Genomic DNA, 15,443 nt, shown 5'->3' with positions numbered 1-15,443 from the left:
AGAAGATTTGAACAATACACAATCCCGCTCCTTTTCAAGAATGAGAAAGGGCTTAGAAGGCATCTCTGCCTGGCCGTGGGCCTACTATTGAGCCTTTTTGCGTTTCTCTTCTACTTCGACCTTCTCGCTGTCATCTTCTCGCCATGCGACGATAATGTAGCCTATCAAGACGACATTGGCCACTATAGCAGCAAAGGCGCCAGAATATGTGGCATTTCCTGAGGCGCTTTAGTTCGAACCATGCAAACAGATCAGCGTCGTCACGACAGTCATAGCCTACCTGCAAAGAGAGTATTGAGTAGAAGAAAATAGGAGCCGATCGGCGCACAGATCATGGCCACTGTAAATCCAAGAAGCTTGTAGATGACAGAGCTAGACTTGCATTAGATTGATAACGTGAAACAAGCCTTTCCAAATGATCCCCAACTCATATCACTTACGCTGGAACTGCTGGCGTCGTATCAGAGACTTGGTCAGAGGGTGGCGGGCCACCTTGGACCTCTGAGATGGTCTTCTCGCTGACATTGCGTCGAGTCGTCATTGTCACCTGTGGTCGGAAGAGAAGTGCCAACGTGTGGCTTGTCTTGAATGGCCTCCTTTCGTCGCCCTGGCGCAGGATGGAAGTACAGGTGAGAGATCCAACATGAAAGCGGGCATGGACATGGCGAGCCACAAGCCAAATGCAAAAGTACCTAGCGGAGTATCGTCTGACAAAAAAGAAAAAATGTGATGCTCGCTACAAGGGGATGCTCGTGTAGACAGGCAATCCAGAAATCTGTGGAAGTAGCGATGCCTAGTCAGTCATGCATCTAGACTATCATCGCTTGCGTCTTATATGAAGGTCACCTTGCTGTTGCTCGGCGCTGTGCAGCTTCATCAGGCAGCTGTTCTGTGTCAGACAGTGCATTTCATTTTTGCACTCGGCTCGATGAGTGAAATCTGGAATCTGATAATTAAAGGGGCTTGGCATGACGCGCTCACGCGTCGACTTGGGCATCGAATGGAAAGACGAGGCTCACAGGTATTTTGCTCCACAGACCCTCTGCACGCCTGGTCCTTTGGCGGTGGAATCCCTCCCTGCGTTCGAGGGACGAGAAGTTGCTCACGACGAAACACACTCTTGGTGGCAGAAGACATGAGTTATGTATCTGCTTAATGTGTGCTCCGATCTCTAGTTCCACTGGCCTCGCCTGCGGTGAATCTAAATACCGCATCCTCCCTCTCCCTTTACTGCACAATGTCTTCCGACGACTGTCTGTCACAGTCGGACGATGAATTGTTCAATCCAAGATACAAGCCTGCCCACGAGACGGTCGAGACACTCCCACTCTATAGAGCCAACATGAGTGACGCCGACTCTGACATTGAGACTTTGGCGACCCTGCCTGTCCATCGCCCGAGTGTAAAATCTCAACAAATGAACTCGAGCCGACAGACGCAACCCACTCAGATCATCGATCGAACGGCTGCAGCCATGTCCTCCTCTCCTCCTAAGCCCGGCGTCGTCCAGGTCGCTGCTTCCTCTCCAATGACTACCCCTAATATGCAGCGAAAACCCACCGGGATACTAGCAAGCGCTATGGCACCAGCAGGCACGATGTTCCGGAAACCATATGTTGCCCCTCAGCCTCGTCCTGTTCCCATAACCATTGACAGCGACGACGACGGGCCCACTTATCGAGGAGGGTCCTCAGATAGCGATGGTCGGGGCACGCGATCAAATGATATCAAAACATCTACATTTGTGCGGAGGAATAAGTCCCCAGGAAAGATTCCTGAGTCTCCGCAGACCCAGAACAATGGGTTGAGTCGCTTCAAGGAAATAACTGCACGGTCCATGTTTAGAGGTTCTCCGAACTCAACGTCATCTGCTGGTTCCAACGGAGTGAAACGCTCCGCCGATGTGAATGCGAACGCTTACGGCAGCGTTTCAAAAAGACCTCGACAGAATGCACCTGCACGTGCACTACCCGTGGCGTCCTCCCCACCGGCCACGCAGCAAGAAGAGATGGAGCTCGATGATATCAGTGACTATAGCACGAGGCGAAAGGTGAACCGATTAATGTCGATGCTCAGTGCGGTGACAGTCAGAGAATGTTACGAAGTCCTGCTCTCGAAAAATGGGGACTACGACCATGCCGTTGATGTACTGCTTCTGAGGAGCGAGAAACGACAATCTCAAAACAAGAATAGTACTGTGGATTTGACTGGCTCGGACGACGAGCTGGCGCCGACTCCGGCAGCTAGCAGACCCATACCTCAACGTGCAAGTATGGGAAGGCAGCAGGCCAAGGTACCTCAGAAGAGCATCACAGAGAAGTGGAGCTCTACTCAGAATATCAGAAAGCCGTCCAAGACAATAGATGTCTTCGAAACCCCACCTCCGCGGAAGAAACGAACCTTGGTTCGGGGCAGGAAACATTCTTCTTCACCTCAGCCGGTGCCGGAAGAGGTTATACAGAAACCAAAACGTGTAGTCGCCATACAGTCCGATGAGTCCGATGCAGGGGGTTCAGCGGTCACATCGGACGACGAGAATAGAACAACCTTCCAAGGTCGTGTCCTGGATCTGTTCAATACTTGCTCCGCAGCGGATTTGGCTGATATTTCTTCCATCAACCGCGACCTCGCCGAACATATTTTGTCCAAACGACCTTTCAAGGATCTCGATGACGTCGGGCAAATTGAAGACCCGAAGTTAAAGCCTACCAAGACGAAGCGAAAGACCGCTCCAATTGGTGACAGAATCGTCGACAAGGTTGAGGGTATGCTTGAGAGCTACGAGGCTGTTGACTACCTTGTCAAGAAGTGTCAAAATCTTGCCAAACCACTATCTGACGAGATGAAGAGTTGGGGAGTCAAACTTACCGGCTCTCAAGAGGGAGAATTGGATATAGCCTCTCTGCAAGCCCCACGTCCAAGCCATGATTCTGGTATTGGAACACCTGTAAGTGACGAGGAGGACATAAAGCGTGCCGGGCAGAAGAACTTCATTGGCCAACCTTCCATCATGGCCAGCGACATACAAATGAAGGACTATCAAGTGGTTGGCCTGAACTGGCTGAGTCTGCTCTACAAGAAGCGGCTTAGTGGCATTCTAGCTGATGACATGGGGCTGGGAAAGACTTGTCAAGTCATTGCTTTCTTGGCCCATCTTTTTGAGCAAGGAAACATGGGACCTCACCTTGTCGTGGTGCCTGCAGCGACTTTGGAAAACTGGCTCAAGGAATTCCGACGGTTTTGCCCAGCACTGAACGTCGAACCGTACTACGCGACAAATCCCACCGAACGTCTGCAGCTAAGAGAATCCCTTGAGGACAACCGCGAAAACGTCAACGTCATTGTCACCACCTATACCATAGCCAAGGGCAAAGACGATGCGCCTTGGTTGAAAAGCTTCGGGTTTGACTGTACAATCTATGATGAAGGACACGTGCTCAAAAATGCCGACTCTCAAGTTGCTAGCAAACTTGTGAAAATCCAGTGTAATTTCCGCCTTTTGCTCACCGGAACCCCGTTACAGAATAACTTGAAGGAGCTCATCTCGCTGCTTGGGTTTCTCATGCCAGCTCTCTTTCGAGAGAAGGCGGAAGCGCTGAAGAACATCTTCACGCACAATTTCAAGGCGCTGGACAACAACCACGAAATGCTTCTATCTGCGCAAAGAATTCAACGTGCCAAGAGCATGCTCACCCCGTTCATTTTGAGACGGAAGAAATATCAGGTCCTTAAGGATTTGCCGAAGAAAGAACGAAGAGTGGAATTCTGCGACTTGAGCCCTGAACAATCCGAGCTCTATCAGATGTGGCTTGATAAGGCCTACGAGATCCGTGCGAGGCGAGAAAGAGGTGAGAACGTGAGCCAGGAATCTACAAACATCCTGATGAAACTGAGGCACGCCGCCATTCACCCCTTTCTCTTCCGACGCCTCTATCCTGACAAGCAGCTGCCTGTCATTGCAAAGCAATGCTTAAAGGTGGACCAATGGCGCGAGTCAAATCCGGACCTCATTGTCACCGAACTTCTTGAGTATAGCGATATGGAAATTCATACATTGTGCGATAAGCATACGCAGCTTCGGCGGTTTGCACTCAACGGTGACGAGTGGCGCGCAAGTGGTAAAATCCAGAAAATGGTGGAACTTTTGCACATGTTCATTTCCCAAGGCCACAGGACGTTAATATTCAGCCAGTTTGTCATGGTCCTCGATATCCTCGAGTTGGCTCTGGAACGTGAGGGTATCAGCTCTTTCCGACTTGATGGTGCTACCAAAGTATCAGAACGGCAAGACCTGATCGATGAGTTCTCTGCCGATGACAATGATACGCCTGTCTTCATGCTCAGCACCAAAGCAGGCGGAGCTGGTATCAATCTCGCAAAAGCGAATAAAGTCATCATCTTCGATAGTGGCTTTAACCCGCAAGATGATATCCAGGCCGAGAACCGAGCACACCGCATTGGGCAAGAGAAAGACGTTGAAGTCATTAGATTGATTTCTCGAGGCACCGTGGACGAACAGATCTATGCCATGGGTCTTACGAAGTTGAAGCTTGATGAACAAGTTGCTGGTGACGGAGAAGAACAGCCAGCACGGAAGGATAATGAAGAAACAGAAAAGGAGGTCGAGGGCCGGATGATTGTCGAGGAGATGTTCTTTAAAAAGGTCGATGTCGAGCCTCTCGAGCAGCTCAAGGCTGAGGTTGCTAGCCCCGTCAAGCAAATGTCGGAGCGGCACTCCGCAGCCCCAGAACAAGTGCTTGTCCATGTTGACGACGACCAGACAGCCCGCCCTGGACGAAAGGGGAGCGTTGAATTGCCAGATCGTTCACGACTCCGCAATGATGAAAAGACATTCGAAGATTGAGCTGGATAAGATACTGTCAGAAATGGGCCTGTTGGATAACTTGAAGGCTTTCACTGATGGCATCATCTTTCGGAGAGCTTGTTCACGGTCTGCATTTTTGGAAAACCTTGTTGGAGCGGGAAGAAGAGCGGTCAGTTGTGAGAACTGGAGGTGCACAAAACCCCTGATGATTCCCCGGTCAGTTCACGAATACAGCCCTTTACACAATTACAAGAACCAACACTGCAACTGCAGTAGGCCTATTCAATGACGCTGAGTTACACATCTGTCGTGGCTGTGTCTTGTCCCATCTATCTAAACCCCGTTTCCCTCACATCCGTTCTTCCTTCTCCCCAAGTTAGTCTGTTTGGCCTCTTTTGACCAAATATCCGGATCTTTCCTTGGGCTACATTGTCTTGTGTACTTCCTCCTATATGCAGTCACAGCACAACACCGGTGGACAGCAGAATTTCCAATATCAACTTTGTGCTGCTGCGCACGGCGGAGCAATTTACGGGGATTGCAAATGTGCACCACGGGTTCAGCAAAGCCGACAACGACGTTTTCGAACACAACCGCTTTTTGGATTGAACCGGACAAATAAAGACGTCAGCAATATCCGATTCTCCGATGCGCTGGGTCGATGTTTAAAGACTTCAGATCGCTCGGTGTGCCCTAGATACTCGAATGACTAAAGGCAGCACCGAATGGTTGGTGCACAGAAGGACGATTTTAGCCAACACCCGCTGCAACCATTGGCCTGATTGAAGGCGACGCCTAGCAGTTCTCCTGGGAGGGACGCTACCAAGGTTCCTCGCAGCTGCAGACCAGTCAAGCCCCTTGTCGGGCTGCAAGGCGAACCAATGACAGCTTACAATTCTTTGGGGTAATATGCCAGTGCCGGGTCTGACTCGTATATGAATGCGCTCGGGGAACTAAGGCATGGCGGGCAATAGAGGCCCTCAGCAGGCTAATGCAATGCACGGATCTTCGGTGAGAAACCTGAACGGCCAGGCCTTCAGGACGACTGCAATTCTTTACGCGTGCTGCTTACGATCTATATAGGAGAGGTCATGCGCCCACCTTGGTTCTTCCTTCGAAAACATCGCTCTGGGCGCTACGACCGCCCTCTTTCTCACTTGCCTCCAGATACCTGGAATGTGTACCTAGACTTGAGATGGCAGGCGCGCCCAGATACCCCGATCCCGGCTCAGGATGGCTGCCTTATCAGCCTCTCATCACTCGTCTTTGGATGGACGACAAGCGGCCCTTGCGAGAAGTGATGCAGATCATGGAAACTCAATATGGCTTCAAAGCAACGTACTCTCTATGGAATCGAATATGTTTAGACTTAGCTAATGGCTGCAGTACGAAAATGTACAAGTCCAGGCTTAGTGCTTGGGGTCTCTCCAAGTATAATAAGTTGAACAACGCGCAGGAGATTCTTCGACGGCGGGAAAGGCGGAGGGCTCTTGGAAAGAAGTCAATCTTTGTTCTTCGGGGTCGCCGTGTCGATATGGCTGATATTGAACGATATGCAAAACGGAAAGGACTCGATGTGAGTTTGGGAGAGCCTGCACCAGTGGAATCTATCAAGATACGGGACCTTGTGTGTTTGACTCCGCCGCCAACACCTTCGCCCTTGGATGCTCCCGCCCCGCTGCAAAACATGGAACGCTTCCTGCAATCCTTGGATGCCTTTATGCAAGAGTCTTTACAATCAGGTGCATGGAATTTAGAAAGCGACATAGGAGGATTCGCATGCTTGCGAGGCCCTGCTTATCCTGCAAGCGCGCGGGATGGCTTCTTCTCATTCATTGAAAGAGGCATCCAAAGGTATAGCTGGGAACAAACGACACAAGCCTATCGTCAGTGGCGGCTAGCAGGTTCCAGCCTACCCAGCATTGTACGCACCAGGAACCCTTCACAACTGGTTTGTCTCCTCGGGCTCCTTGCTCGCTTGGCTAAATACGAGGGTGATGTTGCGGCCTTGTTGCTGCGCTACTTGCGCCACCTCGTCGAGAAGGAGCAGGGCTTCTCTGACACGCGCCTGGCAATGATCCAAAGCTTAAGTCGGCTCGAAACAGGAAACTTGATTGCGCTTGTGGGAGCATCCAACGACTGTTGTCTCAACGCCTTCCGCAACCACTTTTCCGGCAATTCATTCTTTCTACTGGAATCCGAAATCTTCCTCGCGGACTCTAGCACGGGCTCACCACAGATTGCATACGGCGCGAACTGGCGCAACGACCCCATTCCTGCTTACGGTATTGTCGCATACACAGATATACGCTCTACAAGGGCCCTATTGGCGCTTTTGATGGCCGCTCAGAAATACACAGAGGCAGAATCCGTTGCCTTGAACAGCCTCACAAAATTGCACCAAATGCGCTACGACGGAGTTGTCGGAGGTGCGATTTCATTTACATACAGCTCCCTCATACACCTTTACCTTTCAAAAGAGAACTACGAGAAGGCTTATCACAACATGGTCATGAGAGTCGAGAATGACTTTGCGGTGCTGGCTTACCGAAGCGATCTCCCCGACGACTCTCTCGTCGGGAGGTACTATCAACTCGCGCGTCTAGCACGCAGGCTGGGTAGGCATGGCGATGCAGACAAATGGAACCATGAATACAATATCCTCAAATCGGGGGCTGATCATTTGGCCGAGAGGGAACTCTCTTGCCTGGGACTTGCGCTCAATATGTCCAACCCGGAGCAAACATGCGGACCCGTTGGATCTGCAGAACCTCGGTCGCATTCAATTCCCGAATCGCCCCTGGAGATGGATATCGAAGGAAGTTTGGCGACACCAACTTGCAATGGTCACACGCTTGATGAGCCGGAGACCGCACTCGGATCGTTCTCGAATGGAAGATCTGTCATCCTTGGTGGCAGACCCAAACAACGCAGGCCCAAAGAAGGCAGACCCAAAGAAGGTAGACCCAAAGAAGGCAGACTCAAAGAAGGTAGACCCAAAGAAGGCAGACTCAAAGAAGGCAGACCCAAAGAAGGCAGACCCAACGAAGGCAGACCCAAAGAAGGCAGACCCAAAGAAGGCAGAACCGACCACCCTAAGCCCTTGTGCTGCTGGTAAAGGCCCCGAAAGTACAAATCTAGGGAGTGGAAAGCCACGTCGGCGACCTTGATCCATCCCTATTACTGCTCAAGGCGAAAAAGACCAACACCTCAATCCGGAGTGGCAGTGCGCTTGAATGCGACCATGTCTCGCAAGAATTCACTGTCTCTCCCCAGCTTGTCATCCCTAAGGGAAGAAAGTGGCAAAATAACATGTTCAATCTCAAAGCTCCCCCGACGATCAGCAATACATCTGATACGACTTGGAGTTGCATCGACCAGGGTTGAGATGGCACCGCTGCCCCGGTTTGAACAACCCAACGGAAGAGTGAGTGCATGTTCTTTTGAAACAGCACAGGAGTACACAGAACGAGCGGTGTTATCAGTATCTCGGAGATTGGCGGAGAGGAAGTTGATGAGAATGGGAGTTTTATGCGGGTTCGGGAACTCAAAGAGTTGCAGTTTTTCAGTAGTTGGCTGATTATGTCTGTTTGTTTGTCTGAATGTCTGTAGGTGGAGCATTCAACCCCCTTTGTCGCCGTCGGTTTTATTTGGATTGCCAATGTCCGAGCATCAGAGCATCCGAGTGTCCAAGGACACAGTGCGGCGCGGACGATAGTAACGATTCAGGTAGTTCCGAGGCCTGGGCAATGCGACAATCTATTGCACTAGCTTCGGACGGATGTCAGGGCCCCTTTTGCTATACCTTCCACCCCCCAGAGCTTTGCTCAAGCGAGTGACACAGGGCTGTATATCTATCCAGTCTACACCCAAGACACAAGCATAGACCTATCTATTTACCTATCTATTTATCTAGCACCAAGCTGCACTCCCTGCACTGCTGACCCCGCCCTGGCGCGGCTCAGAGCGCTCTTGCTATTCTTCTGGGTGAACCCTTTCCTTTCCCCCCCTCCCCCCCAGCTCAACCTGACACTTTCTCACTGCTAGGAAGTGAATCCGCTTCATAGTGCGTCGCGTCAGTCCCTTTGACAACCCCTTCCTTTTCAGGATCATGGTCATGGTGGTGGTGGTGGTGGTGATCCACGACCGTGTGAGTTGCAAAGTCGACCTCGAGGTCGCGCTGGTAAATTGCGACCTCGTCGGCGTCGCCAAAGATGGCGGCGACCTCCTCCAGGGGAAGGCCGTTGGTGTCCGGGAACCAGATCCACATGGCGATGGCGCCCAGCGTGCCGGGGATGATGAAGCAGAGGTAGAATTTCCAGCCGATGGTCTCGAAGGCGGTTGGGGCGCTGCCGCAATGATGGAGATTAGTATGGATGTTAAAGAGAAGAAAAAAAAAGGAGCGATCGAGATGAAGGATGGGAAACCACTTGCTCAGGATACCCTGAGGATACATACCTTTGCAGCCAAATGATGTTCATCAACGAGATCATGGCAACACCAAGACAGACGCCCTTGGCGCGCAGGTGCGTCGGGAAGATTTCTCCGAGGTACGAAAACTGCGTGCCATCGAGGGCCAATCCGTAAAAGACCTGGAAGATGAAGAACATGGCCACCGCCGCCGACAGCGCCGACTTGTTGTTGGAGGGCACAAAGTTGGCGACCAGGGCTGCTTCCACGATCAAACTAGCCATGCAGCCCAGAACGCCAAAGGAGATGAACTTGTTTCGCGGGAAGCGGTCGACCACCAGCATGCCCATGACGTTCATGCCCAGAGCGAACGTCAGCCACGCCGCTGGGTAGAGGAGCTGTTTGACCTGCGAGAAGTCGAGGGATTTATAGAGTGAAGGACCGTAGTTGTTGATGACCAGCACGCCAGAGCACTGGATAATTCCAGTGATGCCGATGGCTAGAAGCGCCCGTTTTCGGTATGACGGCTTCTTGATGATGTGCCACCACGAGTTGCCTAGAGTCCTGTCGATCGCGAGCTGCTTTTGGATCTGGTAGAACTCGGCCTTTGCGGCGCTGTTCTCGGGATCGCTAGGATCGGCGTGGAACTTGAACAGGACTGCCTCGGCTTCAGCGTCGCGTCCTTGCATCACCAACCATCGGGGCGACTCCTGCCAGGCCAACAATGTCAGTGCCTTGTTTCGAAATGTCATTTCACCATCATGCTATAATGGTCGAAAGGTAGAAACACAGGGAGCTACATTGCATCAAAGAGGCAAAGGACTGACCGGGACGAAGTATAGCCCGACCAGCAGACACAATGGCCAGAAGCACTGGATGGCGATGGGCGGCCTCCAAGTGTTTGAGCTGCCATTCTGCCAGAAGTAGAAGCCAAAGCCAACCCAGCCTTGAATAGTATAACCAAGTACAAGCATGACCGCATGCACATCCACGAGGGCGCCGCGCATGTGAACCGGCACAATCTCGTTCATCAGAATGGGCACGGCCGCCAGGATCATGAAGGCAGAAGCACCAGCCACAAAGCGAAAGGCGATGAACATGCCCACGTTCACGCTACCTGCCATGATAGCACCGGACACAATAGCAAGAATGGCAGACTGTAAACCAAATCAGAACCGCCAAAGAACCAGTAGGACTTTGAGGAGGCCTTACCACCGCGCAGGCCATTTTACGGCCCCATTTGTCTGCAACAGTCGGTAGCAATAATGTTCCAATCACGCCCCCAGTCTGAAAAAGTCCATTCATGGTGGATATCAAATCGGTCCCATTGGATCGGGTTGCGAGATCGAAGTACTCAATGAAGGATGGTTGACCTGCAGACGACGTGAGCTTGAATACTCCCAAGTGGCCCCCAAGCTACGTACCCAACGTAGTTCCAATAATACTGGCCGTGTAGCCATATGTCAAAGAGCCAAAGCCCAACACAGCAAGCACGGCGCAGGTATGGGCATTGAGCCTTTGTCTGCGAAGGAGACCTTCCGATGCCGAGTTGCGACGCATTTCGCAAGATGAGTCTCAAGGACAACAACTAACAGATTTCCAATGTGAGGACAACAGAACAGAAGGTCAAGAGAAGAGGATATTATAGGCATATGAACTGTTCAGATTGGTTTTCCAATAGAGTTTCATAAGGGCCGAGACTCGATACAAGAGCCGCGAGCTCGTGGCCCAGTGACCAAAGGGCCCCCTGACCCGTGATTGTTCCTCCACAGCTCACCTTCCCCAGTCTCCCTCAAGTCCCCACATTCGGCAGGTCATGAACAAGGAGTAAGGCTTTGGTCAGTCCAAGGTAGAACTGTTGATTGGCGAAGGTGGTGGTCGTCCTAGATTCGCGGGCCTCGGCAGATCTGACCTGACTCAGGAATTTTAGAGTCAGAATGAAAGTCCAAATGTGGCGAGTCGACGTCAGGAAAGTATGCGAGTGAATGTTTAGCCTGCGGCGCCGGGAAAAGCCCACGGGAACAAGGAGTTGTCGGCCAAAACCATGCTGAATGAGTCTCCACAGACGACTCGACAAGTTTCATCTCGAGTTTGGAAAGCTCGAGACCAACTGAAGGAAGACCGAAGCCGGATCTTGTTGACTCGAGAGCCGGAGCACTACTTTGCTCAGCATATGGAACACTGAGGGGCTCGTGCATAAAATGCACCAAAGATGTTGCGAAGGATCCAGGTTTGCAGAGTGGAGTAGAAGTTCGTCCTCCAGAACTGCCTGGGGGCAATACCGGCGAAACAGAAGTCCAGCGGGGTTGATCTTGGTGGAACCAGAATCATCGATATTCGGAGATAGATCGCGTCTTGGGCATCTTTCCTGTAGCATGGACAAAGACAAGGAGGCTCGCCAGAGTGTTGAAATTTGTGCGATGCACTTCATGGAACGTAAAACCTGGCTGGCGTTCATGGCCTTGCTTCTGTAACCAGTATTAACCTGAATCTATAGTCAAGACTGATCAGGTATCTGTTTGCTGGAAAGTGTAAGCCAGCAGTAGCAATTGGCAGACAAACGCATTCGAGGGACAACAAAAGAGCCATCGATTTACAACAAAAAGCCTGGTCACAACACACAAATGTTCGCCTTTTGCCATTCAAACCGGAGCACCTCGAGTCTTCAGGACCTCAAGATATTTCTTCTTCACTGTCGCGTTGCCGTATCGATATGCACCTTTGCTTGCCATATATTCAGCAACTTGCTTCCAGGGTACTTTATTGACGAATTGACCAATGGAAACAGCATCGAGGTCTCTCGCAGTGTTCAGGTTGACAGAGGTCGACTTCGAACAATGGGAAACTGCTTCGAAGAGGAGCCGAATCTGTCACGTGGCTCGTCAGCATCTGGAGTTTCCTTTTCTTAAAGGGTGACTCACGTCTTGATCGCCCCATTCTGGTTTCCTCAATCTTGCCTCCCTTGGTTTCGTCAGAGCACGATATCTTCCTCTCAATGTTGATTCTGCCTCCTCAAACTTTAACCGCTCCTTGATCACCTTATATGACAGTCCTTGGTCTTTCATTTGTACTAGAAGCATGTCTTTCGAGGTGTCACGCTGCCCGCCCTTCACCCCTAAATGTCTGCCCTGGGGTGTTGAAATATTCGTGGGGCCCGTCGGTGATTGAATGGCCGTTTCGGAAGCCCAGAGATCTGGATACTGGGCGCTCTGATCAGGTGCTGATGCCGATTCCAGTTCCTGATAATGTACGATCGGAAGATATTGATCCGTGGTGAAGGCTGAAGGGCCACTCTGAAAGTCAAACTGATCGTCACCCGACGAGGGAAGCTCGGGTAAAGGCGGATAGTTCAAGGAACTCAAATCAAATCCAGGCAATTGTGGTGGCGTAAAGGTATGGTGGATTTGAGAATAACCGAGTCCAGGATCCGGATGCCCCTGAGCAGCGCAATGTTGCGGCGATGTAGTTCCATCAAGCACGTGTGACTCGTAGTTCGTCACAACAGAAGGCCAAAGCTCACTTGAACCAGGTGTCTTGGCTTCCAACAGAGTCTTTGGCGTGGTCAGATCGTCACCACTGACGGGCTGACCATCGAACATACTGCTGTCTGGCATGAAAATGTCAAACCCGTCCGGAGGAATATTTTGGAAGAGCGAACTAAAATCGTCCTCTTCGAGTGAGGGCTCCTGCGGAAGAAAATAGCTTGTGCACGCCGTCGAAGGGTCCATGGTCGTGCCGATATCCATCTCAGTCGCTGGGAGGTAATGGGCAAAAGCCTCGGCTTGGTCTGCGCTGCCATCATTCCAGGATGCACTGAAAATGTCAGTCTCGAAGGGCTGGTTCTGAGGATTTGCTGGCCGTCGCGGGATGTGTATGGCCCTAGAAATTCCCGCCCCTTCAAAACGCAAATTGTTCCCGACTCTACTCCGATCCGTGTATGCGATATGATTACCACTTGACGTGGTGCTATTGTTATTTCGCGAGGACGGACAGAAGTGCACGTTGGCGCCGTAAGGCGCTGTGGGGTTCATCGTTTGGTGTACTGGACGTTGCGTCGCGGATGATCGTGCGTAGGTGAGATTTTGAGATTCTTCAAAGCAGGTCATTCCGATGGAACTCATATGAGAAGCAGGGCACGGGGCTCCAGCTGGGTGACAGATATGGAGTGTGTCAGAAGACATCGCTTGGGAATGGTGAGTCGCAGTCGGAGTGAAGATGCTCGGCGAAGTCCATCTTGGTACGTGACAGGGAAGATGAGTCTGTCCATGACAGATTGTCTTTCCATCGGTGCAGGTACCAAAGTATCTTGGATCAGCTGTTCTCGGAGACATTTCTGCGAGCTGCAAGGCTGCGCAATGCAGAGCCAAGTGATAAATTTGGCGCCGACAACTGGTGAACGGGCCAGAGACACCGTGCTGTGATAGTTTGAGCAAGCGATTGCGTTTTCATGCTGAATCATTGGCCACGGTACAATCAGCACCTGCGCGGCCATCCATGGAAACGGGATCGAGTCTGTTCGTACTGCAAACAGAACCCCATCCGCGGCATCGGGACCAAATTGGAAATCTCGAAAATGTGAAGACGAGAGCACGCCTATCGAGGGACGGACTTACCTCCCGAGCTCATCCACACGTGCATGCTGCGTATCAAGCTCTGGGACCAGCCTTTGATACATTGGTAGAAGGTGCTGCTAGCCTGCGGAACATCAAATGGATAGAATTGTTGCACAATAGTTCACTGATAGCTGTTCTGCTGGTTGCGTACTGTCTTGGTTGCCCATCATTTTATTGAGCTCAACAACTCTGCTCCCACCCAGAGCACAAACTGGCCTAGAAAGCAGCATTTTGTCACCATATCTCCCTTGTCATGTTCTGCGCTGCTGTCCACCAGAACCTTGCCATGGCTCGAAGGGAGTAAGCACAAAAGAAAACATCTCCTATTTGGGGCAACGGAATGCGTTCAATACAAGAAGGTCGCGATGTGGCAGTGTTCCGGTGGCCAGTCTATGCCAGTTGCCACGGGGTGTGAAAACGGCAAACAGAAAGGCTCTATTTCAACGCGTGTTTTCTGTGGATGGTAAGCCTTAGGTAATAGACTAGTTCGGGCCATTAGTTCTGGTGCTTCTTTGGTGATTTCTTGGGGCCCGACAATGGCCACATTCCAGATTGAGTTCGATGATATGATCAGACTCCGCCCATTCATGATCAGCGAAGGCAGGCGATGTGCCGAGGGGTTCACCAGGCGGGAGATATGGCAAAGGGCAAGCAAACATCAGGGGCACTGTGTTACATTGTTTGGCCGCTTGTCAATTTCAGGCAGCAGCTCTGGCGTTAGCTTGCGGGTCCGCTTCCTTTTGGGGACGGCATAGATTGCGCAAGTTGGGCGCAGAGGGAAATCGTGATGCTTGCGAGCTGCTCTCGGGTGAATGAAGGGGAAGTTATGGTTGGGCATGGCAGCCCCTGAATCGTACCTGTTCGCTCGATTGAATGTACCAGGATTGTGGAGCTGTCATATCGGGACATTGCAGCGGGAAGCAGACCGCCTGTCATTTGATATTGGTTGGCCGATTTCCGGAACATCGACTGGCTCCCCCTGATCTTGTTCTTGGGATATGTTCATAGGAGAAGAGGAGAAAGCTGGTTGCAAGAGGCAGTGTTTCGCAATTCACTGTGTCTGGAATATTTTTCTCCGCTGTCACCCTTCAACAACGTGTTTGCCACACAGTCTGCGCCTTGCTTTTGGGTCTGTAGGCTTCTCCAGGAACACGGATGTGTCGCAGTGATTTTCTTCGGCTATTTTTGGTGTCAATGAACCAATCTCGTAGCGCGGCATTGCACACTGTCGCAAATGCAAGAGGAGATTCGGCAGAGATGTATTGATTGTGAGTTGATAGCAGCCCTGGAGATAGTGAATAGTCAGGTCGCAATAGTCAGGTCGTTGTAGCGAGGGATGAAATAAAGAAAGAAGGGTGATTTGTGGTTGACTTCAGGTTGGCGAAGTAGAGACGACGTCAACCCCATTAATAAGCACAGCCAAGACAGCAGCTTCCGAGGTTTTGCCGGGCAGTATCGTGATGATGGCTGTCCTCGCATCAGACTCCGCAGTAGCTTGCAGGCTGATCAGATGATACTTCTTCCCAAGGTCATTTTACATTCGACTTGGCGACATTGTTGGACTGGCTTACGAAGAAACGTGGTAGAGGGCGAAG

At 51.4% G+C, this 15,443-nt stretch overlaps 5 protein-coding genes across 5 annotated transcripts; 2 read left to right on the top strand and 3 right to left on the bottom strand.

Annotated features, from left to right (window-relative positions):
* Positions 1–84: 84 nt before the first annotated feature.
* Z520_05269 (uncharacterized protein) lies at positions 85–541 on the bottom strand (the record flags this gene model as incomplete). Its single annotated transcript, XM_016775772.1, has 3 exons — positions 85–218; positions 281–372; positions 441–541. The coding sequence occupies 3 exons, from the start codon at positions 539–541 to the stop codon at positions 85–87; spliced, it is 327 nt and encodes a 108-aa protein (XP_016632931.1).
* Positions 542–1,237: 696 nt separating this feature from the next.
* Positions 1,238–4,864, top strand: Z520_05268 (uncharacterized protein; the record flags this gene model as incomplete). The annotated part of the gene is made up of 1 exon (XM_016775771.1): positions 1,238–4,864. One exon carries the CDS (start codon positions 1,238–1,240, stop codon positions 4,862–4,864), a length of 3,627 nt encoding a protein of 1,208 aa, XP_016632930.1.
* Positions 4,865–6,020: 1,156 nt separating this feature from the next.
* Z520_05267 (uncharacterized protein) lies at positions 6,021–7,943 on the top strand (the record flags this gene model as incomplete). Its single annotated transcript, XM_016775770.1, has 1 exon — positions 6,021–7,943. One exon carries the CDS (start codon positions 6,021–6,023, stop codon positions 7,941–7,943), a length of 1,923 nt encoding a protein of 640 aa, XP_016632929.1.
* Positions 7,944–8,846: 903 nt separating this feature from the next.
* Positions 8,847–10,795, bottom strand: Z520_05266 (uncharacterized protein; the record flags this gene model as incomplete). The annotated part of the gene is made up of 5 exons (XM_016775769.1): positions 8,847–9,174; positions 9,284–9,945; positions 10,063–10,392; positions 10,448–10,608; positions 10,660–10,795. The coding sequence occupies 5 exons, from the start codon at positions 10,793–10,795 to the stop codon at positions 8,847–8,849; spliced, it is 1,617 nt and encodes a 538-aa protein (XP_016632928.1).
* A 1,082-nt stretch (positions 10,796–11,877) lies between these two features.
* Positions 11,878–13,356, bottom strand: Z520_05265 (uncharacterized protein; the record flags this gene model as incomplete). The annotated part of the gene is made up of 2 exons (XM_016775768.1): positions 11,878–12,102; positions 12,157–13,356. The coding sequence occupies 2 exons, from the start codon at positions 13,354–13,356 to the stop codon at positions 11,878–11,880; spliced, it is 1,425 nt and encodes a 474-aa protein (XP_016632927.1).
* Between the last annotated feature and the right edge of the window lie 2,087 nt (positions 13,357–15,443).

The sequence above is a fragment of the Fonsecaea multimorphosa genome (genome assembly GCF_000836435.1).
Source record: "Fonsecaea multimorphosa CBS 102226 unplaced genomic scaffold supercont1.9, whole genome shotgun sequence".
Taxonomy (NCBI): Eukaryota; Fungi; Ascomycota; class Eurotiomycetes; order Chaetothyriales; family Herpotrichiellaceae; genus Fonsecaea; species Fonsecaea multimorphosa.
The sequence above is the reverse complement of the archived record's forward strand: the minus strand, read 5'-3'. Positions and strand labels throughout refer to the sequence as shown.